The sequence below is a fragment of the Stigmatopora nigra genome, chromosome 3, assembly GCF_051989575.1.
Source record: "Stigmatopora nigra isolate UIUO_SnigA chromosome 3, RoL_Snig_1.1, whole genome shotgun sequence".
Classification (NCBI taxonomy): Eukaryota; Metazoa; Chordata; class Actinopteri; order Syngnathiformes; family Syngnathidae; genus Stigmatopora; species Stigmatopora nigra.
The window spans coordinates 18,160,670-18,184,601 of record NC_135510.1 but is presented as its reverse complement, the minus strand read 5'-3'; the positions used below and the strand labels follow the sequence as shown (position 1 = coordinate 18,184,601).

Genomic DNA, 23,932 nt, shown 5'->3' with positions numbered 1-23,932 from the left:
ATTTAGTTTTATATGTCAAAGTGACATTTGGTCAACTTTAGGTTGGTACCTGGAGTTTGTTTATTGTGAAATGGGAAGTTGGTTGGAAGGTCGTTAACATCACGCAAGACATGGATAAAAAAAATGGCCGATAAGGTTACATAAGGGCTTTGGACACTATAAAAAAGCGGTTCTCAAAGTTTTTTGCTCAAAGATCAAGTGTATTTACTCGCATATAAGCCGTATTTGAGACTAAAAAATGATGACTGAATCGAGGCGTGACTGGACGTTTGGTCGCCGGTCTTTTGGTCGCCGGTCAAATGGTGACGGAGAATTTACTGTTGAAACCAGCTCTCAAAATTATATTCATGATAGAGTTATATCTAGGAGAGGGAGTTTAATATCTAAGAGAGAGAGTTTAATATCTAAGAGAGAGAGTTTAATATTTAAGTACTGTTTAATATCTAAGTACTGTTTAATATATAAGTACTGTTGAAACCAGCTCTCCAAATCATATTCATGAGAGTGAGTTTAATATCAAAATATCTACGGTTTTCAACAGTACTTAGATATTAAAGAGTACTTAGATATTAAAGAGTACTTAGATATTAAAGAGTACTTAGATATTAAAGAGTACTTAGATATTAAAGAGTACTTAGATATTAAACAGTACTTGGATATTAAACAGCACTTGGATATTAAACAGTACTTGGATATTAAACAGTACTTGGATATTAAACAGTACTTGGATATTAAACAGTACTTTTATATTAGACATTACTTAGATATTAAACAGTACTTAGATATTAAACAGTACTTAGATATTAAACAATACTTGGATATTCAACAGTACTTGGATATTAAACAGTACCTAGATATTAAACAGTACTTAGATATTAAACAGTACTTGGATATTAAACTCTCTCTCTTAGATATTAAACTCATGAATATAATTTTGAGAGCTGGTAAACTCTGTCACCATTTGACCGGCGACCAAAAGACCGGCTACCAAACGTCCGAACCCCGAATTAAGGGCTTATATGCGCACATGCACAAAACTGCAAGGTCACATAGACAAAATACCATAACGTAATGTGGCCAATGAGGTCGTTTATTTCAAAATGGACAAAGGATAAACAGATAATATGCTAAACAAAATGCAAAAATGTCATCTACTAAAGTCGTTTTAGTCATGAGCCATAAATGAGCAAAATAAAGAGATTTTGGGGAGGGATATTATGACATCCGTCATGATAACGTCGCACTAAAACAGTCATTTTGAAGGCTTTGAACACACTCTTCCGCTACATGGAGATGCGGAAAGATGCGGCAAACCAAACAAAAGCCGACAAGTGACAGCGAGTAAAAACAGTGCTTTTAAGTGGAAGAAATTTACTTTGAAATTTGTGTCCTTTTAATAAGAGGATTGTGGATTATTCGGCCTCACTTACTGGTTTTCTTTTGAGTTTGGGTCATTTCATAAAAGCACAGTACATATTAATGAACATATATTGTATATTTTACTACAAAAAATGATGCCTGAATCAAGGGTAAGGCTTATATGCGCACAAATTTGACTTTATATGCACAAAACTGCAAGATGACAAAGACAAAACGCCATAATGCAAGACAAAATGGCCGATATGGTAATTTATTTCAAAATAGAGGAAATATAAACATAGTTTTTAGTGTACTTTGACAAGGATTTCTTAATTAGTGTGTAAAATCATGAGTTGGACTTGACTTGCTGGTTGACAATGAGAAATTACAGTAACTCCTCCGTATACATGTTAATTTTACAGCTGAGTGACTTGAGTTTTCTTCTTCTTCTGTCTTTTATTAGTTAAAAGCACCATCCTCAACTACCAGAGTCCCACCACCGGGTTGTTCCCCATCAAGACTTGCTCTACATGCAAAGAGGCCAAAGTTCGAGATTCTCTCTACTGTGCGGCAGGAGCTTGGGCGTTAGCATTAGCCTACAGGTTAGTATCACGCTATAATGTTAAATGATTACCATATTTATTCAAGTATAATGCGTAAAATGTTGCATCCAAAATCTGAAGTAAAGTTTACTTATTTATTGTATTTTTTTTTTTTACTGGGAAAACACACTTTGTGGAGTAGCGCTACCAGTTTCGTCATACGCGGCTGTGTATGATGACTTGACCGGACGTTTGGTCGCCTGGATGTTTGGTCGACTGGACGTTTGGTCGCCCGGACGTTTGGTCGCCCAGAAGTTATACACGAAGTTATACACGAATCCTGGCGAAAAAGTCCCCTCTGCAGCCATTGTGTATAATGGGAGACGTAAAGCCTGTCTTTGTCCACCAGGTGGCGATAATCTACATTACATCCAAATAGTATGTATATAGCAGGTTTATAGGGTAGAAATAAAATATATAATATATGGTAAATAATATAATAAATGGATTAAAAAAAACTGGATTAAAAGCCCTGAATATTCCGTTTTTTATAGATCTAAAACAATGTTTATTTTAGCTTTTTTTAAATATATTTTTAGATTTTACGAAATTATTTTTGAACTAAAAAAACAGAAAAATGGATTAAAAAATCACAATTATTGATTTAAAGGGGGGGAAAATCAGGAAATGTAACATACATCTCTACTCATTTTAATGTGAGCCTAAAACAGAAAGTCAGCACTCATCATTTACTTTCTCGGACCACAAAAAAATGATGCGGCGGGCCAGATTTGGCCCCCGGGCCGCCACTTTGACACCTTTTGGATTAATGTATCACCATTTATACATTCACACAGCTGACATAAAAGAACAAAAACTAAATGCCAGAAAACCACAATATAACACTATATATTTTCTATATAACTTTATCAATGTCAACCGTTGAAATAGATTTAATGTTTACAACCGTCAATGCCAATATTTACAGGCCTATAAAAGCAGGTTATAGTTTGGACACACCTCCATTCGGTACTGTGGTTTTATTTATTCATCTATTTATGTATTTTAGCTCCGACTCACATCAAGTGTTTACAGAGTCTTTGCTGGACCTTTCGTGGTTATTTTAGGGTAGATGAGGATAAAAGCGGAATAAAAGAGTCACGAGAACTGATGAAGAAAGGAAGGATAAAAGAAAAATGTGAAGGGAAATAAGGAGAAGGATAGTAACGGTAAAAATAGAATTCTCCAGCGCAATGTGACCGGCGGCAGATCGTTGGCGCCATCAGTCACGCCGGCTTTCTATTAGAACTGTCAGTGGCTTTTAATTAAGATGAGTCCCATCTGACGGCCTCACAGTGTGTGGTTACTTCTTCAACTAGATGCCATTTTATTTCCATAGTTCAAGTAGTACATTAAAATGAATTTGCAGGAGGCCACAATTTTACTGTCATGTCAACCACTGAAATGTCAACAATCATGATGCAATAATAATAAGAATTATTGTCAATGTTGGTCTCAATATTCGGTACAGAAACGCTATTAAAGTATTAAAAGTTGTTGTATTCCCTCCATTTGCAATGCTGGATAGGAAAAATTACTGTATTTTCCGTATGATCCGTCACTTATTTTTAATGTATAGATGTATAGATGTGATGTATATATGTATAGATATTGGATATATAGATATATAGATATATGGACATATGTAGATATTTTTGTAGATATATGTAGATATTTTTGTAGATATTTTTGTAGATATATGTAGATATTTTTGTAGATATATGTAGATATTTTTGTAGATATATGTAGATATTTTTGTAGATATATGTAGATATTTTTGTAGATATATGTAGATATTTTTGTAGATATATGTAGATATTTTTGTAGATATATGTAGATATATGTAGATATTTTTGTAGATATATGAAGATATTTTTGTAGATATATGTAGATATTTTTGTAGATATATGTAGATATTTTTGTAGATATATGTAGATATATATTGATAGATATGTAGTTATGTAGATATATATAGTCTGCTATCTTGTTTTGTTCATTTTAAGGCTCTAATTACCGTAAAAACGTACGTTAACAGATATCTATTTCCTCATTATTTTTTTAATTGTTACTTAACATGTGTTCGTTCTTGGTTTCAGATACAATAATGATTATTATTTTTTTTGACCCGTTCATTTTGTATTTTTGGGGTATTGCGACTTATACTCAGGTTCTAAAAGACTGTTGTTGTTTTTGTGGCTACAGACGCATCGACGATGACATGGGACGGACTCACGAACTGGAGCACTCGGCCATCAAGTGCATGAGGGGAATTCTCTACTGCTACATGAGGCAGGCTCATAAGGTTAGTGGTAGTTATTTGGGGTTGGATTCCAGGTATGAAGACAGAAGGTGATTTGGCTAGCACTCAGTTAGAAGGGAACTCCACAGTCATCTCTAGAGCCAGCCATTATTGATGTGTTGGATTTTTTTGGTACAACATCTTGCAGTCGGGGAGGAGCTTTGTGTTGGAAGATTTTGTAAACTAAGATGGCATCTGCATATTTAACAGTATTGTCCCAGTTCAGACGTTTTTTTTTTTTTTTATAACAGTGGTTCACAGTGGTGGTGCATTTTTGGTTTTCTGTCCAATACTTTTCGAGCTTGCTTAGAAACGGTTTCAATTTGTTTTAGTGTTGTCTTTCAGGCTGATGACCAACTTGTTAGGCAGTAAGTTATATTCTTATATTACTTATTTATGTTTTTTACTGGGAAAATGCACTTTGTGGAGTAGCACGACCAGTATTGTCATACGCAGCTGTGTATGATGACGTAACCGAACGTTTGGTTGCCCGGCAAACGTCCGGCGACCAAACGTCCGGCGACCAAACGTCCAGGCGACCAAACGTCCAGGCGACCAAACGTCCGGGCGACCAAACGTCCGGGCGACCAAACGTCCGGGCGACCAAACGTCCGGGCGACCAAACGTCCGGGCGACCAAACGTCCGGGCGACCAAATGTTCGGGCGACCAAACGTCCGGGCGACCAAACGTCCGGGCGACCAAACGTCCGGGCGGCCAAACGTCCGGGCGGCCAAACGTCCGGGCGGCCAAACGTCCGGGCGGCCAAACTTCCGGGCGGCCAAACTTCCGGGCGGCCAAACGTCCGGGCGACCAAACGTCCGGGCGACCAAACGTCCAGGCGACCAAACGTCCGAGTACCTTATGATGACAAGTCATGTGTGATAGGAAAATAGTAATGCAGTGCTTTAAAAACAAACTATTCAATAATTAGGAGACTTTTTTAAGTTAAAAACCATAACATAGTTAAAAAAATAAACACTTCTATGTCGCTGGAAGAGTTTTGCAATGAATTTGAAGATGAACACAAAAGTTAGCTTTCAGCTGGAGAAAGAAAGAAAGAAATAATGGTGAGCGGTAGAGAAAGAAAAATGAGGATGGTGGATGAGAAAAGTGCTTCTCACATGATGAAGTGAGAGCCAGCAAGAGGGGAAACAAATGAGGTAAAAAATGGGACAAAGGCCCAATTATTTCAAACGGCTTGGCGGCCCAGCTGCGATTTCGTGTCGCCCGTAGATAAAGGTACTCGCTAGGTTTTTTGCTCAGAAGGCACAGTAGCCTCACCTGGAACATCTTCATTTGGAAGATTCCTTTCACTCAGCCCTCCCTTTTTTTGAGCCGGGTTTATTTTTGGCCCAAAAAAGGTGACTTAATGGCCGCCATTCATGGCGCTCTCATTTAATGGTGCTGAAAGATCAGCATGTGCATTATCATTGTCAATGGCAGGCCGTGAGCCAATTTTATGTCACTTTTGTCATTTTAGGGTAGTTAAAGGTCCATTTTAAATTCTATTCTATTGGTTTTGGGGCATTAATTTGTTTTAATATCAAATTAAAATGAAGAGTATAGATGTATATCCTGATTTTACCCCTTTTAAATCAATAATTGTAATTTTTTAAGCATTTTTTCTGTTTTTAGTTCAAAAATCAATTTGTGAAATTCAAAAATCTATTTAAAAAAATGTAAAATAAACATTGTTTTAGATCTATTAAAAACGGAATATTCAGGGATTTTAATCCAGTTCTTCTAATTCATTCCTGAAAAAAAAAATTCTAAATATTATATCTAAAACGGCCCACATAAAATCGAGTTGACCCTAATGCGGCCCGCGAACCAACCCGACACACTAGCGTGCCACTTCCGGCCCCCGGGCAGCATGTTTGACACCACTGCATTAAGCAATTTGTATACACAAGATGTTCCATCTTATGTGTTCTGCTTCACTATTCACAAAGCGATCTTTTTACACAGAGATATATTTTTTGCCCTCTAGGTGGAGCAGTTCAAGCAAGACCCCAGCCCCTCCAAATGTCTTCACTCCATGTTCAACGTGGACACGGGTGACGAAATCCACACCTATGATGAATACCACCATCTGCAGGTTAGTTCAATGACGATACACATGAACGATTGAAGCTTCCATGTTAACACAAGTAGAACAGTCAAGTTTTTAAATTGTATTTAGGAGATAATAAACCAGAATGTTGTGTTATTCTGCTTGCTGTAGATCGATGCCGTCTCACTGTTCCTGCTGTACCTGGTGGAGATGATCTGCTCCGGCCTGCAGATTATCTACAACACTGATGAGGTATGTGCTAACTCAAGGGTGTGTAGTACATGCTTGTTTGCAGTTTTGGTTAACAATGTGATTCAAATGTGCTTAGAAAATAGTCGTTACTGACATCTATTAATTCGGAGATGGTATTTTCAACCTTTGGTAGAAGTGTCTTTCTGGGAAAGTGTTTTTTTTCCCTTTTTTTGGTGCTGTTCTTATGGTTACAGTATTTTTTTGCAATTTTTGTCGCAAAAAATGATGACTGAATCAAGGGGTACGGCTTATATGCGCATAAATTAGACTTGACATGCACAAAACTGCAAGGTTACGAAGACAAAACTGCATAACGCAAGACAATGCGGCTGATACGGTCATTTATTTCAAAATAGAGAAAAGATAAAAAGATTGAACACTTAACTAAATGTATTTTGATGCCTCTGAAAAGGTGAAAAACTCACTTCTCTTCAAAGTAACACATTTGTACTCCCTATTAAAACCATGAATATGGAGGTGAAAATTGTCAATCAGGAGGCGGCTTATATGAGAGAAATTGTAAAGTTCAAGAATTTTAAGGCATTTTTAAGGGTTCGACTTATATGAGAGAAATTGTAAAGTTTAAATATTTTAAGGCAGTTTTAAGGGTGCGGCTTATATGAGAGAAATTGTAAAGTTCAACAATTTTAGGGCAATTTTAAGGGTGCGGCTTATACGTGAGTAAATACGGTAATTTAAAGGTATAGTGAGGTTAAATTGACGATTTGTGAGTGCTGAACCGGCAGAAAATTGGGTCTAATTTTGTCTAAGTTTTTGCTATTGACGTTTTCGTAACTTGGATCTTAATTTTGGATCTTGAGGCACTCATTTGCATAATTAGGACAGACGATCTTACTGTCAAATAATGTTAACAATAAACTCAATAACCCAACTGAAATGACAAACGTCAACAAAAGACTTTTTCCCAGAATAATATAAATATATATTTTTTTAAAAATGCATCTTTAACAACCTCCTTTGTCTTATAAAGTGACACATCACGAAATGCCTTATGCCAGCCATTTATTCCCCAAACATAAACACACAAAACTACTAAAAATATTCCACACTTCAAAAACAAAACTATGGAATGCTCAGTCATAAATATTTGTGCCGCATGATTAATGCAATCATTTTGCTCAGCAAAATAAACAAAACAAGTCCACCATACGCTCTGCAATGCACCGATGGTCTGATTTAATATGATTTTTTTCCCCCCTAGCAGTTATTCATATGAATGTCTACCTCACGAAATAGAAATATGCTGTACAACAACAAAAAAATAAGCAGAATAAAAACATTCTCCAGCCATTTTATGGACTATAATTGACGTACGAAATGACTCCGTGCCAATTGTTCTCGCACAATAGGACGAGAAATAAGGCGAGATGTCAGTTAAGACGCATTAATACACACTGTCACATTAGCAAAGGCCGAAATACCATGACAAATACACTGGTACAAGCTCCGCCCCCTCCCCAATCCTGATTTCTGCTTCTCCCTGCAGCTTTGTCATTTTAGATTACATCTTCAATCATTCAAGTGCAAACACACGTTTCCACGAAAAGCCTTCCAGACACTTTTGTGCTTTTTCTCTTGAGTTTTATTGTTTTTTTTTCTTCCCTGTTGCTTTGCACTTTATACATATTTTATGTTTGCGGATGACTCAGCTACGGCACCCTTTCTAAGAGCATGTAGCTACTTCTGTTTGTTTCTGATATAGTTGTACTTCTACGTGCTAAAATAATTGGTTCCAGTACTTTTTCGTACGTTGAAAATTTTGTAAGTTGAAAATTGTGGAATTTGAACATTTCATAACTTGAATTTTTCGTAACTTGAATTTTTCGTAACTTGAATTTTTCGTAACTTGAATTTTTCGTAACTTGAATTTTTCGTAACTTGAATTTTTCGTAACTTGATATTTTTGTAACTTGAACATTTTGGAACTTGAACATTTTGGAACTTGAACATTTCGTAACTTGAACATTTCGTAACTTGAACATTTCGTAACTTGAACATTTCGTAACTTGAACATTTTGTAACTTGAACATTTTGTAACTTGAACATTTTGTAACTTGAACATTTTGTAACTTGAACATTTTGTAACTTGAACATTTTGTAACTTGAACATTTTGTAACTTGAACATTTTGTAACTTGAACATTTTGTAACTTGAACATTTTGTAACTTGAACATTTTGTAACTTGAACATTTTGTAACTTGAACATTTTGTAACTTGAACATTTTGTAACTTGAACATTTTGTAACTTGAACATTTTGTAACTTGAACATTTTGTAACTTGAACATTTTGTAACTTGAACATTTTGTAACTTGAACATTTTGTAACTTGAACATTTTGTAACTTGAACATTTTGTAACTTGAACATTTTGTAACTTGAACATTTTGTAACTTGAACATTTTGTAACTTGAACATTTTGTAACTTGAACATTTTGTAACTTGAACATTTTGTAACTTGAACATTTTGTAACTTGAACATTTTGTAACTTGAACATTTTGTAACTTGAACATTTTGTAACTTGAACATTTTGTAACTTGAACATTTTGTAACTTGAACATTTTGTAACTTGAACATTTTGTAACTTGAACATTTTGTAACTTGAACATTTTGTAACTTGAACATTTTGTAACTTGAACATTTTGTAACTTGAACATTTTGTAACTTGAACATTTTGTAACTTGAACATTTTGTAACTTGAACATTTTGTAACTTGAACATTTTGTAACTTGAACATTTCGTGACTTGAACATTTCGTGATTTGAACATTTTGTATAGAGGTGTACTTTATATGTAAATTACGTAATTAGTTCCATGGTTCTCACAAAACGAACAAATCAACCTTTTCCATTTACAATTTTTTTGTTATTGTCCGATGTTTTTGCAGGTCTCTTTCATCCAGAATTTGGTGTTTTGCGTCGAAAGAGCCTACAGGGTGCCGGACTATGGCATGTGGGAACGAGGCAGCAAGTACAACAATGGCAGCACTGAGCTGCATTCGAGGTCGGTGGGAATTTTTGCCACCATTAACATACAATTAATGTAAATAGGCCTCGTTTTTTTGGGGCCACAGCAAATGATAAAAATGTCAAGAATACGGCCCGCACCACTGTCTTCAATTCAACCTACATTGCACTTTTCAGCATTAAATCTAGATCAACTTGATTTTATGAGGCTGTACTGTTTTAAATATAATATTTAGATTTTTTTATTTTTATAAATAGATTAAAATCCGTGAATATTCAGCTTTTTATAGATCTAAAACAGTTTATTTGAGCTTTTTTTTTAAATATATTTTTAGATTTTATAAAATTATTTTTGAATGAAAAACAGAAAAAATCATGAAAAAAATGACAATTATTGATTTAAAATGGGGAAAATCAGGAAATGTAATATCCATCTATACTCTTCATTTGAATTTAATCCTAAAAACGAAAGTCGGCACTCTCATTTACTTTCCCGGGCCACACAAAATGAAGCGGTGGGCCAGAATTAGCCCCCGGGCCGCCACTTTGACACCTGTCATTTTTTTTTTGGGAAACAACTGTAGTCTTGTTTAATACATTGTGGTAATGAGTCACTATTAATAAAGATAAAATTGTTTTTTACAGCTCTGTTGGGCTGGCCAAAGCTGCTTTGGAGGCTATTAATGGATTTAACCTGTTTGGAAATCAGGTATGTATTATTTAATAGACTTGTAACATTTAATGTGGCTCACTTAGATGATTTTGCATGTGGTTTTAATGTATCGTGACACGGTTGTTACTAGCATATGCGGCACTAATGTACTGTAGTGACATAATATATTACAAATTCTAGTCACGGACCAAAAAAAAAAAAATGGACTGAGTTCTTGGTTTCTGTTTTAATAATGGCTTCCGGTGCTGATTTCCCAGTTGACTGTCTCGCAGCAGCGGGTGATATCATCGTGGCTTGTGAATTTTTCATTTTCCCATCGTCTTCTTTGTGTGATATGAATGTGAGGGAAGGTGTTTGTTTTTTTGTGTTTTGTTTTTTTCGGTCTTCTTTTTAGGAGAATTGATCTGAGGCTGTACATCTCTTTGTCATTTTATTTATTTGTTTTTGTCAATTTTATGATACACGCAATGCAAATATTGACAAATTAAAGCTAAATCTTTCAATATTTAATTGGCATATTAAAGTGTGTCAAAGTGGCGGCTCGGGGGCCAAATCTGGCCCGCCGTGTCATTTTGTGTGGACCGGGAAAGTAAATGAAGAGTACTGACTTTCTGTTTTAGGATAAAATTAAAATGAAGAGTATAGATGGATGTTAAATTTCCGGATTTTCCCCCTTTTTAAATCAATAATTGTCATTTTTTAATCATTTTTTTCTGTGTTTTTTAGTTCAAAATTCATTTTGTAAAATCTAAATCTAAATCTTTTAGATCTTTAAAAAACACTGTATATTCAGGGCTTTTAATCCATTTATTTAAAAAAATCTAAATATTATTGTATCATTTTTTTCTGTTTTTAGTTCAAAAATCATTTTGTAAAATCTAAAAAATATATATAAAAAAGCTAAAATAAACATTGTTTTAGATCTATAAAAAAACTGAATAGGGCTTTTAATACAGTTATCTTAATCCATTTACAAATAAAAAACTCTAAATATTATTGTAATTTTTTAAATCATTTTTTTCAGTTTTTAGTTCAAAAATCATTTTGTAAAATCTAAAAATATATTTAAAAAAAATTTAAAATAAACATTGTTTTAGATCTATAAAAAACGGAATATTCAGGGCTTTTAATCCATTTATAAAAAAAAAAAAATCTAAATATTATATCTAAAATGGTCCGGCCCATGCTAACCAACCCGAGTCTGACACAACCTGGCCTAAACAATGAATTGAATCACTTTTCTCTCTCTCTCTCCCTGCATGTGACCCATAATCCTTTGCTCTTTGCATACCTCACCAATTTGCCTAAAAGCCCTGTTCGTCACACTTTTTGACGGATAGGAAAGTCCAAAATAGACCGTGTAGGCAATAAACATCCATAATGCATTTGTACTTACATTAGAAAGTGCTGAACACTCAGTAAGGCATTTTTTTTCTTTCATTCCCTTTTATTTTTTATTATTTTTTGCTAAACGTTTGACTGCTTGCTCAGTAAAAAAGCATCGATTGTCGGCCATTGAAGTGCACGGGATGTTTTTGAGCGACTGTATGACTCTTGTCACACTCCCACGCTGCGCACCATGTCGGTTGGTGTTTAAAAAAAAAAGGGTATTTTTCTGTACGTGGGTTTTTATTCGCTTTGCACGTGTCTTCAGGGTTGCTCCTGGTCGGTGATCTTTGTGGACCTGGACGCCCACAACCGAAACAGACAAACGTTGTGCTCGCTGCTGCCGAGGGAGTCACGCTCACACGTGAGTACACCCACTAATGTTCCTGTGGGAGGGAAAATATAATGCGGGTTATTTTTATGTTGTATTTTTCCTCTGTTCTTTAGTGTTTTATTTTCTACTTTGGTTTCTCATTTGTTACAGTGGTACCTCTACTTACAAAGCGGTACCTCTACTTACAAAGTGGTACCTCTACTTACAAAGTGGTACCTCTACTTACAAAGGGGTACCTCTACTTACAAAGTGGTACCTCTTCTAACAAACTGGTACCTCTACTTACAAAGTACAAAGTGGTACTTCTACTTACAATGTACAAAGTGGTACCTCTACTTACAAAGTACAAAGTGGTACCCCTACTTACATACAAAGTACAAAGTGGTACCTGTACTTACATACAAAGTGGTACCTCTACCTACTTACATACAAAGTGGTACCTCTACCTACTAAGTACAAAGTGGTACCTCTACTTACAAAGTACAAAGTGGTACCTCTACTTACAAAGTACAAAGTGGTACCTCTACTTACATACAAAGTACAAAGTGGTACCTCTACTTACATACAAAGTACAAAGTGGTACCTCTACTTACATACAAAGTACAAAGTGGTACTTACAAAGTACAAATTGGTACCTTTACTTACAAAGTACAAAGTGGTACCTCTACTTACAAAGTACAAAGTGGTACGTCCAACTTACAAAGTGGTACCTCCTACTTCCAAAGTGGTACCTCCTACTTACAAAGTGGTACCTCCAACTTACAAAGTGGTACTACCTACTTACAAATTTTTTTTCGTAAGTAGAGCAGCACATAGAAATACCATAATTTGTTCCTCAATCTTTATGACAAGCCACGACTAACCCTTTAAAATGATGAATATACACCAATTTTGTATGAAATATACATGCAATTGTATGTTTTCAAAACCTGAAAATTCTGAAATTGTAACGTTCATTTATAAATATTGAAGAGTAATTCTCTAATCCAATCTTCCACCACAACAACCACTATCACCACCACCTATACCTTCCCCACCACTACCACCTCAACTTTTACCACCACTATTACTACCATTACTATTCACACCATGTGTTTTCCTGACCAACATTTTAGCTTGCAGCTCCTCTTCCCATCGTGGGCTACGCTCCAGCACCACCCAAACCTCTTGAATGTATAATCTTTCAGCTATTTCTGAATACCCCCTTCATTTCATATTGAGCTCACTCGTTATCATTTCCGACTGTTGTGGAAGACTCACATTTTTGTCTGATTTGAATAATTAGGGTTCTTCATGAAAGATTACTCGCAAAGTAATGTGAGTGTGGAGCACCACTGATTAAAAATTTAAAAAAATCTGGAAGAAGGAGAGCTCAAGAGACTGAAGATTTAACAACTAAATGGACTTTGTTGAGATATGGTTGCTCTCTGGGGCGCTATTAATTAGCAGCTGTTCAATTGAGCTCATGAACCTTTCCCCCCGGAGATGAAACCTGCTACAATTTACCACTGAATGGACTCTAAAAAAGCTCAAGTGCTTCCATTTCTGAGGTTTCATCGCTTCCATTTTTTTTGGAGGAGCTGTGATCTTAATCCCATCTCCTTCCTCCCCCCTCGTCCTCATTGCCTCCCGTCAGATTTGGAATGAAAGCCTAGTGACGACAGCTATGAGAGGTTAATTGCGCACATCAGACTAACGTCAAGATGTCAGCGGGTGTCTGGAACTCGCCATGGCGCCTTGACGCTATGATATGGGGGTTGAAAAGCAAGAAAAAAACTCCACTAAGATTACTAAAATATCAATATAACTTCAGGATTCGGCCTGTGGAGGATTGAGATTCAATATACCGGCCTTCGGGAATGGATAAACATGACAAACAAAGGAAAACCAAGGCTTTTCGTTTGTCTAATACAGGGGTGTCAAACATACGGCCCGCGGGCCGGATCCAGCCCGTCTGGTGGTTTGGTACGGCCCGGGGAAGAAAGCTGCATCGTATAAAAAAAATATGAATTTTCTTTAAAATATGTAGTTCTTGTATTATCCACTAGGGGCGCAGTGTTTTAGTACATGCAGACAACATGAATTGACATTTATTTATGTTCTTATGTTATTCTCTTGTTCATAATATATTGTTCAGAATGTAAAAGGAAAATTCTTTTAATAAACATCTGGATAATTGACTCATTCTTTGCACTAATTATTAGTATTGGTGACTAATACAAAGGAAAAAATGGGCTTATTGTTAGTTTTATGTCATTTTGCAACACGTTTTCTGGTCCGCTTGATCTCAAATTAAGCTGGATTCAGCCCGCAGACCAAAGGGACTTTGACACCCCTGGTCTAATATCTGTAATTAAGTGTAAAAAATCACTGCAGTCATTTCCCAGATCTTAGTTTGATCATTTGGTAATTTGCTTTTTTATTTTGGCAGAATACAGATGCAGCTTTACTACCCACCATCAGCTACCCGGCATTCGCCGTGGATGACGACGCCCTCTACAGTCAGACACTGGACAAAATCGTACGCAAGTTGCGTGGAAAGTACGGCTTCAAGCGCTTCCTCCGTGACGGATATCGTACGTCAAATGAAGACCAGGATCGGCGCTACTATAAACCTGCTGAAATGAAGGTAAGGTAGCACTTTTTGTTGTTTGGGTTTTGGTAGATTAACAATATAGTGACACCAGTGGTATCTAACATGAACATATATATGTAAATATGTAAGATTGTAACCAAGGGCTAATTTCCATCTTTAGTCCCTTGTGTAGGTTGAAGATAAATGATGACACGTGTAGCACAGTTTTAGACATCGTTGTGATCGCCATTTTGTTGGTCTAATAGCCAGGCTTTAAGATGATTGGCCAAGAGGTTCAGAGATGAATGTTTACATATGCTAATTTTTATTGAGTTCAAGCTATGAAGGGTGTTTTGGCTAATTTAGCAGTCTTTTTGAAGGGAACTACACAGTCACCTCTAGAGCCAGCCATTGTTGATAAATTGTATTTTTTGGAGACAAAATCTTGCAGTGGAGGAGGAGTTTTGTGTTGGAAGATATCTAAGCATATTTTATATCTGTTTATGAGTACATTAATTTTGACAGACGTAACTGAAACAAACATTTTTTTAAGGGAACTACACAGTCACTTCTAGAGCCAGCCATAGTTGAAGTATTGGATTTTTTGGGACAAAATCTTGTAGTGGAGGAGGAGCTTTTTGTTCATATATGATATTTGATTTCAATTCATGAGCCCATTAATTTTGGCAGACATAACTGAAACAGGCATTTTTTTTGTTGGAAACTGCACAGTCACCTCTAGAGCCAGCCATAGTTGATGTATTGGATTTTTTGAGGACAAAATCTTGTTGTGGAGGAGGAGCTTCGTGATGGAAGATTTTGTAAATTAAGCATATTTGATTTCAATTAATGAGTCCACAAATTTTGGAAGACATAACTGAAACAAGCACTTTTTTGAAGGGAACTACACACTCACCTCTAGAGCCAGCCATAGTTGAAGTATTGGATTTTTTGGGGCAAAATCTTGCATTGGAAGAGGCGCTTTATCTTGAAATATTTTGTAAACTATGGTGGCATCTACATGTTTAAAAGTATTGTTTCAGTTCAGGTGCTAGAGTTTTTTTTTTAAATATTTGACAGTGTGTTCTTTGGTTTTTCTGTCCAATACTGCTTAAAAATACTTTCAATTAGTTTTAGTGTTGTCTTTTAGGACGATGACCAACTTATTACTCAGCATATACAGTGAACAGTAGCTTGTATGATCTATTTTTTGGACCAATCAGAGGAATTTTAACATTACACATACATACACAATCAGGACTTTGAAGACAATACTGCAACTTTCTTTGTGGTGGTATGGGTGGGGTATGTTTGTAGAACTTTACACAATGAACAGCCAATCGAAATGATACTCGTCTTGGCTTTTCAAAGTTCAACTTCAGAGGTGGATACTCTAACCTGGCTGAAATGGAAAAGCAATATGACCTTTTCTCCCATCCGTCTATCTTTTTGTGTCTCCTGGCAGCTCTTTGATGGGATCGAGTGCGAGTTTCCCATATTCTTCATCTTCATGATGATTGACGGTAAGCCCCTCGTAACAATACCTTGAATGTCTCGCAGGCAGCCCCGAGGCTCAAGTCCGCACAATCCCAGAATTTAAAGGACTTAACAAAGTGTGAAATTTTGTGAATAGCCTGAAAATAAGAGTCAGAGAAATGCAATTTAAAGGATTATTGGCATTTAAGTTAAAAGTTTTACTACTACAGATTTTTACATACTAATTTAATGATGAAATTTTGTTAAAGACTTGTTAAAACTAAAACATAATTATTGAAGTTGTACTTAAAAAAAATTAAGTTACGTGATGGTCAGTGTTAGTAAAAATATGATCGAGCCACTAGAGGGCGTACGACTAAATAAAAAAAGTAGACGAATAGCTAGTTTTCCAAAGTAGACAGGGGTGCCCAATCAGTACGCACTAAATTTAAGATTCTGTAGATGTCGCTGTATAACGCTGACAGCTTGTCTGTTTGGGTACATTGCTTGCTGACACGCTATATTTATACATTATGCTTAAAGCATGACAATATTAACAGCCGACAATTGGATTTTCGTATACTAACAGTGACCGAGATCGTCCAAAATGAGTAAAATGAGATCGGTTTTACAAAAAAAACGTACTTAAAAAAAGTTGTTATACAGCGTACACTTTGAAATGAACAAAAAACTTTTAAAAATATGGGAAAAACAGGTATCCAAGTTCAACTATTAGTCAGACGGAAAAAAATAGTCTTATATAGTGTATTGTCAATTTCCCACATGTGTATTAACCATTTTCTGATAAAATATTGTATTTTTTTGGAAAGGAAACTACTAAAACCGCCACAATAAAAGTAAAACTAAACATAATACGTACAAAGAAATGGTCAACAGTTTCTGATTGTGATTCCAATCTTTCAAATTCAGTAAAGTACTACCTAAGGTGATGATTACAGAAGGATGAAGAACTTTCCGCCATTTTATTCAAGTACTTGTGGTTTCTTTGTTGCAGGGGTCTTCAGAGGAAATCTTGCCCAGGTGAAAGAGTACCAAGACCTCCTCGAACCAATCATCTTTCAGTCTTACGAAGGCAAGTAGTCCCACGGCGCCCATTGAGCGAGACAATTCGTCAGATAGAATCTACGGAACACATGCCTCAGCGATTGGGTTGTCACTCTAGGCTACGCCGTGGTTCCCAAGTACTACTACGTGCCTGCCGACTTTGTGGAAGCCGAGCAGAAACAGCACGGCAGCCAAAAACGCTTCCCTAGCAACTCTGGACGCGATGGCAAACTTTTCCTGTGGGGACAAGCCCTCTTCAATATCGCCAAGCTTCTGGGTAAGTGTTAGGTTCATCAATCGATATACTTTAATAGGTGCTCTGACGTTTGGTCACTGGTCTTTTGGTCGCCGGTCAAATGTACTTGGATATTAAACAGTACTCGGATATTAAACAGTACTTGGATATTAAACAGTACTTGAATATTAAACAGTACTTGGATATTATACAGTACTTGGATATTAAACAGTACTTGGATATTAAACAGTACTTGGATATTAAACAGTACTTGGATATTAAACAGTACTTGGGTATTAAACAGAACTTAGGTAGTAAACAGTACTTAGATAGTAAACAGTACTTAGATATTAAACAGTACTTATAAACAGTACTTATAAACAGTACTTATAAACAGTACTTATAAACAGTACTTAGATATTAAACAGTACTTAGATATTAAACAGTACTTAGATATTAAACAGTACTTAGATATTACACAGTACTTAGATATTACACAGTACTTAGATATTACACAGTACTTAGATATTACACAGTACTTAGATATTAAATTATCTCTTAGATATTAAACTCTTTAAATATTAAACAGCACTTAGATATTAAACAGTACTTAGATATTAAACAGTACCTCAATATTAAACAGTTGTTAGATATTAAACAGTACTTCGATGTTAAACAGTACTAGGATATTAAACAGTACTTGGATATTAGACAGTACTTAGATATTAAACTCTCTCTCTTGGAAATTAAACTCTCTCTTAGATATTAAACTCTCTTTCTTAGATATTAAACTCTTAGATATTAAACTCTTAGATATTAAACTCTTAGATATTAAACTCTTAGGTATTAAACTCTCTTAGATAAAACTCTCTCTCTCTCTTAGATATTAAACTCTCCCATGAATATAATTTTGAGAGCTGGCTTCAACAGTAAACTCTACGGTTCATGGGTTGGGTGAATTTTAGAGGTTTTTGTAAATGATATCTTTGATCCGTTAATGAGATTTAGGATGAATTAAGAAAATTTCATTTTAATAATGTGTCATGGTTTTGTCTTTTTTTGTATGTCCAAGTTGACGAATTAATCAGCCCCAAGGACATCGACCCTATTCATCGCTACGTTCCTCGTCAGGACCAACGCAACGTTAGCATGCGCTACTCCAACCAGGTCAGTCTTTTGTGCTTTTAATGTCTAGACACACTTTTGCAAAGTTGAATTCTCAGAATGTGGTCGGTCAAAAGAAAAGGTTTTATGTTATTCCACTTAGAAGTATAAGAAAGGTCTGCAATTTTATGGTGAGAGACAGAATGTAGATGTTTATAAAAAAAACTGTGAAAACGGCAGATTTGCAAAAATCCTTTTAGAAGCTTAGTGTGAATTTTTGGTTTTAATGGTAAAAACATTTTTAGGGTTTGAACATAATTAATCAACTGTTCCTTCCTGCTCCAATTTTCGGAAAATGCTGTCGTTTTCTGAGAAGTACTTTCTTAATCCTTTTGTCAGGCTTTTTTTGCGCTTTTCTTTTTGACGGAATAGTGCATTATTTTAAACAATTATTTATAGAATTGTCTTTTGAATATAATTATCTTTGATCCTGGGAGAAACTGATAATGTTTGTGTTAGTGTTGCCAAGGGGATACTTCAATGTACCATTTTCACATTTTTATAAGCTTTTAAAAAATATATATATTGCGACTTATCGCAAATTCACCTATTTTTCTGCAATTAATTAATTTAAAAAAATTATATATATTTTTTTAAATATTTCACTTTGCAATTTTTTTCTGCAAATAATTATTTTAAAAATATATATTTTTTGAATTATTCACTTTGCAATTTTCTTTCTGCAATTAATTATTTCGATATATATATATATATATATATATATATATATATATATATATATATATATATATATATATATATATATATATATATATATATATATATATATATATATATATATATATATATATATATATATATATATATATATATATATATATATATATATATATATATATATATATATATATATATATATATATATATATATATATATATATATATATATATATATATATATATTAAATTATTCACTGTGCAATCTCTTCTGCAATTAATTAATTTAAAAAATATTTGTATATATATTTTTTTTCTTATTCTTTTTGTATTTTTTTTCTGCAATTAATTAATTTAAAAAAAAATTGGGAAATGATTGATTTTGCAATTTTTAATGCAATTAATTCATTTAAAAAATATATATATTTTTTAATTAATTAATTGCATAAAAATCGCAAAGAAGTGAATTCACAATAAGTAAAGTTCCGATAATCGAGGGAAAACAGTTATTTTTTCACAAACCAAAAACCAAGACATTAAAATAACAATAGTAAACAAATAATACAAACAGTTTTTAGCTAGCAATAGCCTCAAAACAACATTACTACAGTCTGCATGTAAAAAGAACATTATTAAGTCGCAAACCCAAACACACTATGGAAAAAAGTGTGACCTATATTCCATAAACTACTGTACCGTGTAAAAAAAAAAAAAAAGTGTCGCAAGAAACCCCCCGAGTAGAGCACTAAAAATAGATTGAAAAATGCTGACATGTAAAATGTACTCATAATGTACATAGGTAAGACTCATTAAATTGACATCTTCAGCAGAAAAGACAAAGTAGGGTGTTATTTTTAGTGTTGTTTTTTATATTGAAGGTTTGAGCCATATTAATCTAATAGTCCAATGGGGAGCACTCATGCAGACTTTAATGGATGGCGTTAAATTCTTACACGTGAGAAAGCAGCAATGCCGACGCCCACACACGCGTGACCACTCGTAGCCGTTGTTAGCTCTCGAGGAATTATCCTGGTGAGATAAATGGATCTATCCATGGCCCCTCTGTCGGATTGGAGGGTCGGCAGCGAGGGTGATGAAGAAAGAGTTCAATTTGCTTTAATGTAGCGTGTAAAGTGCCAATTCATGTTAGGCTGATTTTTTTATTTTGCTCATTTATGTTAAGTATCGTTTCATGGGATCATTCTTATGCTTTCAATTGGAGTGTGTTTTGGTCCTAGTAGATGTCCAATACATTTGAAGTGGGAGGACTGACAGCTTATGAATAATTGTGAGCAAGCTAGTTTTTGTTGCAAGAGAATCTGTACTTCAAAATTTGTAGTAATATAATCACAGGCATCGTGTTTATTAGTAAGATACTATATTTACTCGCATATAAGCCCATTTGCAGATAAGCCAGATCCTTAAAATTGCGTTATTATAGTTGGATTTTACAATTTCTCTCGTATAAGCCGCACCCTTAAAACTGCCTTCATATTGTTGAATTTTACAATTTCTCTTGTACAAGCCGTACACTTAAAATTTACTTAAAATAGTTGAATTTGACAATTTCTCTCGTATAAGCCGCTCCCTTAAAATTGCCTTAAAATAGTTGAATTGTACAATTTCTCTCATATAAGCCGCACCTTTAAAATTGCCTTAAAATGATTGAATTTGACTATTTGTCTTGTATAAGCCGTACCCTTAAAATTGTCTTAATATTGTTGAATTGTACAATTTCTCTTGTATAAGCCATACCCTTAAAATTGCCTTAAAATAGTTGAATTTTACAATTTCTCTCGTATAAGCCGCTCCTTTTAAATTGTTGACTTTTACTATTTGTTTTGTATAAGCTGTACCCTTAAAATTGCCTTAAAATAGTTGAATTTTACAATTTCTCGCGTATAAGCCGCCCCCTGATTCATAATGTTCACCTCCATATTCATGGTTTTAATAGGGAGTACAAGTGTATTACTTTGAAGGGAAAATTGTAAGAAAATCATCGTACGAGGTATTTCTGAGATACTGTATGAGTAATGGTTAGTTTCTTACTGCAAAACAGAAAATAACCAACACATACTAAATCTTACTTTGTCAAAATCTACTGGTGAAAAACAATATAAATATAAATTGTACCCTTGATTAGTCAGTCATCATTTTTTTAGTTACAAATACGGCTTATATGCGAGAAAATACTGTAGTGCAAATGACAACAAACCCTGTTGTACTCTAGCTCTAAATGTTCTATTTCCAACACTAAAATGTAACTTTAGGTGTCACAGTTTTAACAAAAAACATGTATATGACCCTCCGTTTTTAGGTTCAAATTGGAGTCACACAACAGCTATCATACTTCCCAGTAGATGTCACTGTATTTCTGCACTTTGTGTATTTGCGTTTGTGTGTATTTTGTTCAATATAATGTGTTCCAGCCCGTTTAGCTCGAAGGGCGTAGATGCATTTCATAGTGTGTCGCATAAAAAGCTCGCCGCCAGGAAATGAAGCGATCAGACGCCACGCCGCAGTCGTCGTCTTCATTTGTCCGCCGCATGTTGCAAATAACACGTTCACTACACTGCCACATTGAATCACATAAATGGAGTATAAAATGGCAGATAAGCCATTTGAAAATAACTGCGCCGTAAAACTAGTCATAGCAACGATTCGATTGGATGAGCAATTTTCTTAGAGATGCCGGATGACGTATAACACCCGATTTTGCCCCCACCGCAACTCCATATTTTTTTTATTTTTTATTTAGCCCTCAGGAAGACAGTTTTCCGCAACTTATGTTACAATCGAGGAAAAGACAAGACTTATGATTTCTTCTTTGGGGTCTTGTAAAAGCTTTATATGAATACACTTGTGTTCCAGTTGATTTGGAGTGTTTTGGTTGGTGTTTGTGCCGAAGGCTGGATTCAAACCTGCCTTGTTTGAGTTTGAGTTTTTTTAATAAGAGATCATATCCATGTTAATGAACATGTATATATATGTATATATACTGTATTTTCACGACTATAAGGCGCACCACATTATAAGGCGCACCCTCAATGAATGACATTTTTTCAATATATAAGGCTCACTGTATTATAAGGCGCACTGTCTATTTTAGAGAAAATATTAGACTTTTAAGTGTGCCTTATAGTGGTGAAAATAAGGTAATTGCTATTGACTTCCAGGTATGAAGCACTCACTCACTACACAGTCACCTCTAGAGCCAGCCATTTTGGATTTTTTTTTGTAATAAATCTTGCAGTGGGGGAGGAGCTATATGATGGAAGATGTTGTAAACTAAGATGGCATCTGCATATTTCACAGTATTGTTTCAGTTCAGGCATTTGTGTTTTTCTAATATACGACAGTGGTGGTTTTTCATTTTTGGTTTTCTGTTTTTTTTCCACATATAAGGCGCACTGGATCATAAGGCGCACTGTCTATTTTGGAGGAAATTTAAGACATTTAAGTGCCCCTTATAGTCGTGAAAATACAGAATATTATATTTCAATATGTAAGGTTTTTGCTGAGGGCTTTTGTATTTTTTCGCATATTAGCCTTCTTCGCGTATAAGCCGACCCTTTAAAATTGCCTTAGTCGTTGAATTTTGCAATTTCTTGCATATGAGCTGCCCCCTGATTCACAATTTTCACTTCCATATTCATGGTTTTAATAGGGAGTACAAATATGTTGCTTTGAAGGGAAAATTTTATGACAAATCATCGCATGTGGTATTTCTGAGATACTGTATGAATCAAACGGATCTTATGCTAGATTGCACTTTATTTGCGTTAATATCATAAGGAAGTTAAATTAAAAAAGGAAGTTATGTGAGCAGTACAACCCGGAAATATGTCCCTAGCGGTCTTGTTTGTCATTCCTAGATCAGATGGCGGCGCCCAGAGCGATCAATGGCACATTTTTTTTCACATTTTATGCAAGATATGATTTATTTTTTTCCTTAAATTTCATTCATATACTTCAAAATTTATTTTGTTTAGTGTTTCATCTGTTTATCCTTTCTCTATTTTGAAATAAATGACCACATTGGCTGCATTGTCTCGCATTATGGGGTTTCGTCCTTGTCACCTTGCCGTTTTGTGCATGTCAAGTCTAATTTGTCTTTTTTTTTTTTTTACTAATATGGCTTATATGTGAGAAAATAGGGTTATTTTCATCTTTATTCCCTTGTGCATGTTGACGGTAAACAATGACACACACGTAGCACAGTTTTAGACAGTGTTTTGATCGCAATTTTGTTGGTCTAACAGCCAGGCTTTAAGATGATTGTCTTTTTGAATGGAACAACACAGTCACCTCTAGAGCCAGCCATTCCTTGTTGATGTATTGGAATTGTTTAAACTAGCTGGCCTGAATCTATCCCACTGCGTTTTGACACCCCTGGTCTAGCTGATCTTGTCTCTTTGCTGTTGTGTCCTTGAAACTGTCCTCAATATCGCCATGGTTACAGCATCAAAGTGGCACGGGGTGCCGGAACAGCGTGGAAGTCTGTCATGGCAGATGAATAGGAGTAGGGGGGTCTTCTTCTTCATGCGGTACTTTTCGATGGGATGTGATTAGGCCTTGATATATTCTAAAAATATCTTTTTTGTTGCATTCTTCATGTTTTTCAAGGATGAAATGATATTTTTTTCCCGTCTTTTTAGCTCAATACGTCTCCAAAATACACTTTTTGCATTTTCAGCGTCCAGACTTGGAATTCTTTCATCTTTAAACCTGTGACACGTTCAAATGCCCTCATCAAAAATAGGAATCTGCACGCCGGGGCGTGAAAGGAAGGGGAT

At 35.0% G+C, this 23,932-nt stretch overlaps 1 protein-coding gene across 2 annotated transcripts in view; it reads left to right on the top strand.

The window, feature by feature from the left end:
• Window positions 1–23,932, top strand: part of phkb (phosphorylase kinase, beta) — a 54,167-nt gene that overhangs the window by 4,340 nt on the left and 25,895 nt on the right. For both annotated transcript variants that reach the window (XM_077714187.1, XM_077714188.1), the window contains exons 3-14: window positions 1,823–1,961; window positions 4,164–4,263; window positions 6,252–6,359; window positions 6,486–6,566; window positions 9,472–9,587; window positions 10,196–10,259; window positions 11,878–11,973; window positions 14,375–14,572; window positions 15,984–16,041; window positions 17,010–17,087; window positions 17,178–17,336; window positions 18,367–18,461. In XM_077714187.1, the coding sequence (XP_077570313.1) occupies window positions 1,823–1,961; window positions 4,164–4,263; window positions 6,252–6,359; window positions 6,486–6,566; window positions 9,472–9,587; window positions 10,196–10,259; window positions 11,878–11,973; window positions 14,375–14,572; window positions 15,984–16,041; window positions 17,010–17,087; window positions 17,178–17,336; window positions 18,367–18,461 (1,292 nt within the window). The remainder of the gene's footprint in view (window positions 1–1,822; window positions 1,962–4,163; window positions 4,264–6,251; window positions 6,360–6,485; window positions 6,567–9,471; window positions 9,588–10,195; window positions 10,260–11,877; window positions 11,974–14,374; window positions 14,573–15,983; window positions 16,042–17,009; window positions 17,088–17,177; window positions 17,337–18,366; window positions 18,462–23,932) is intronic.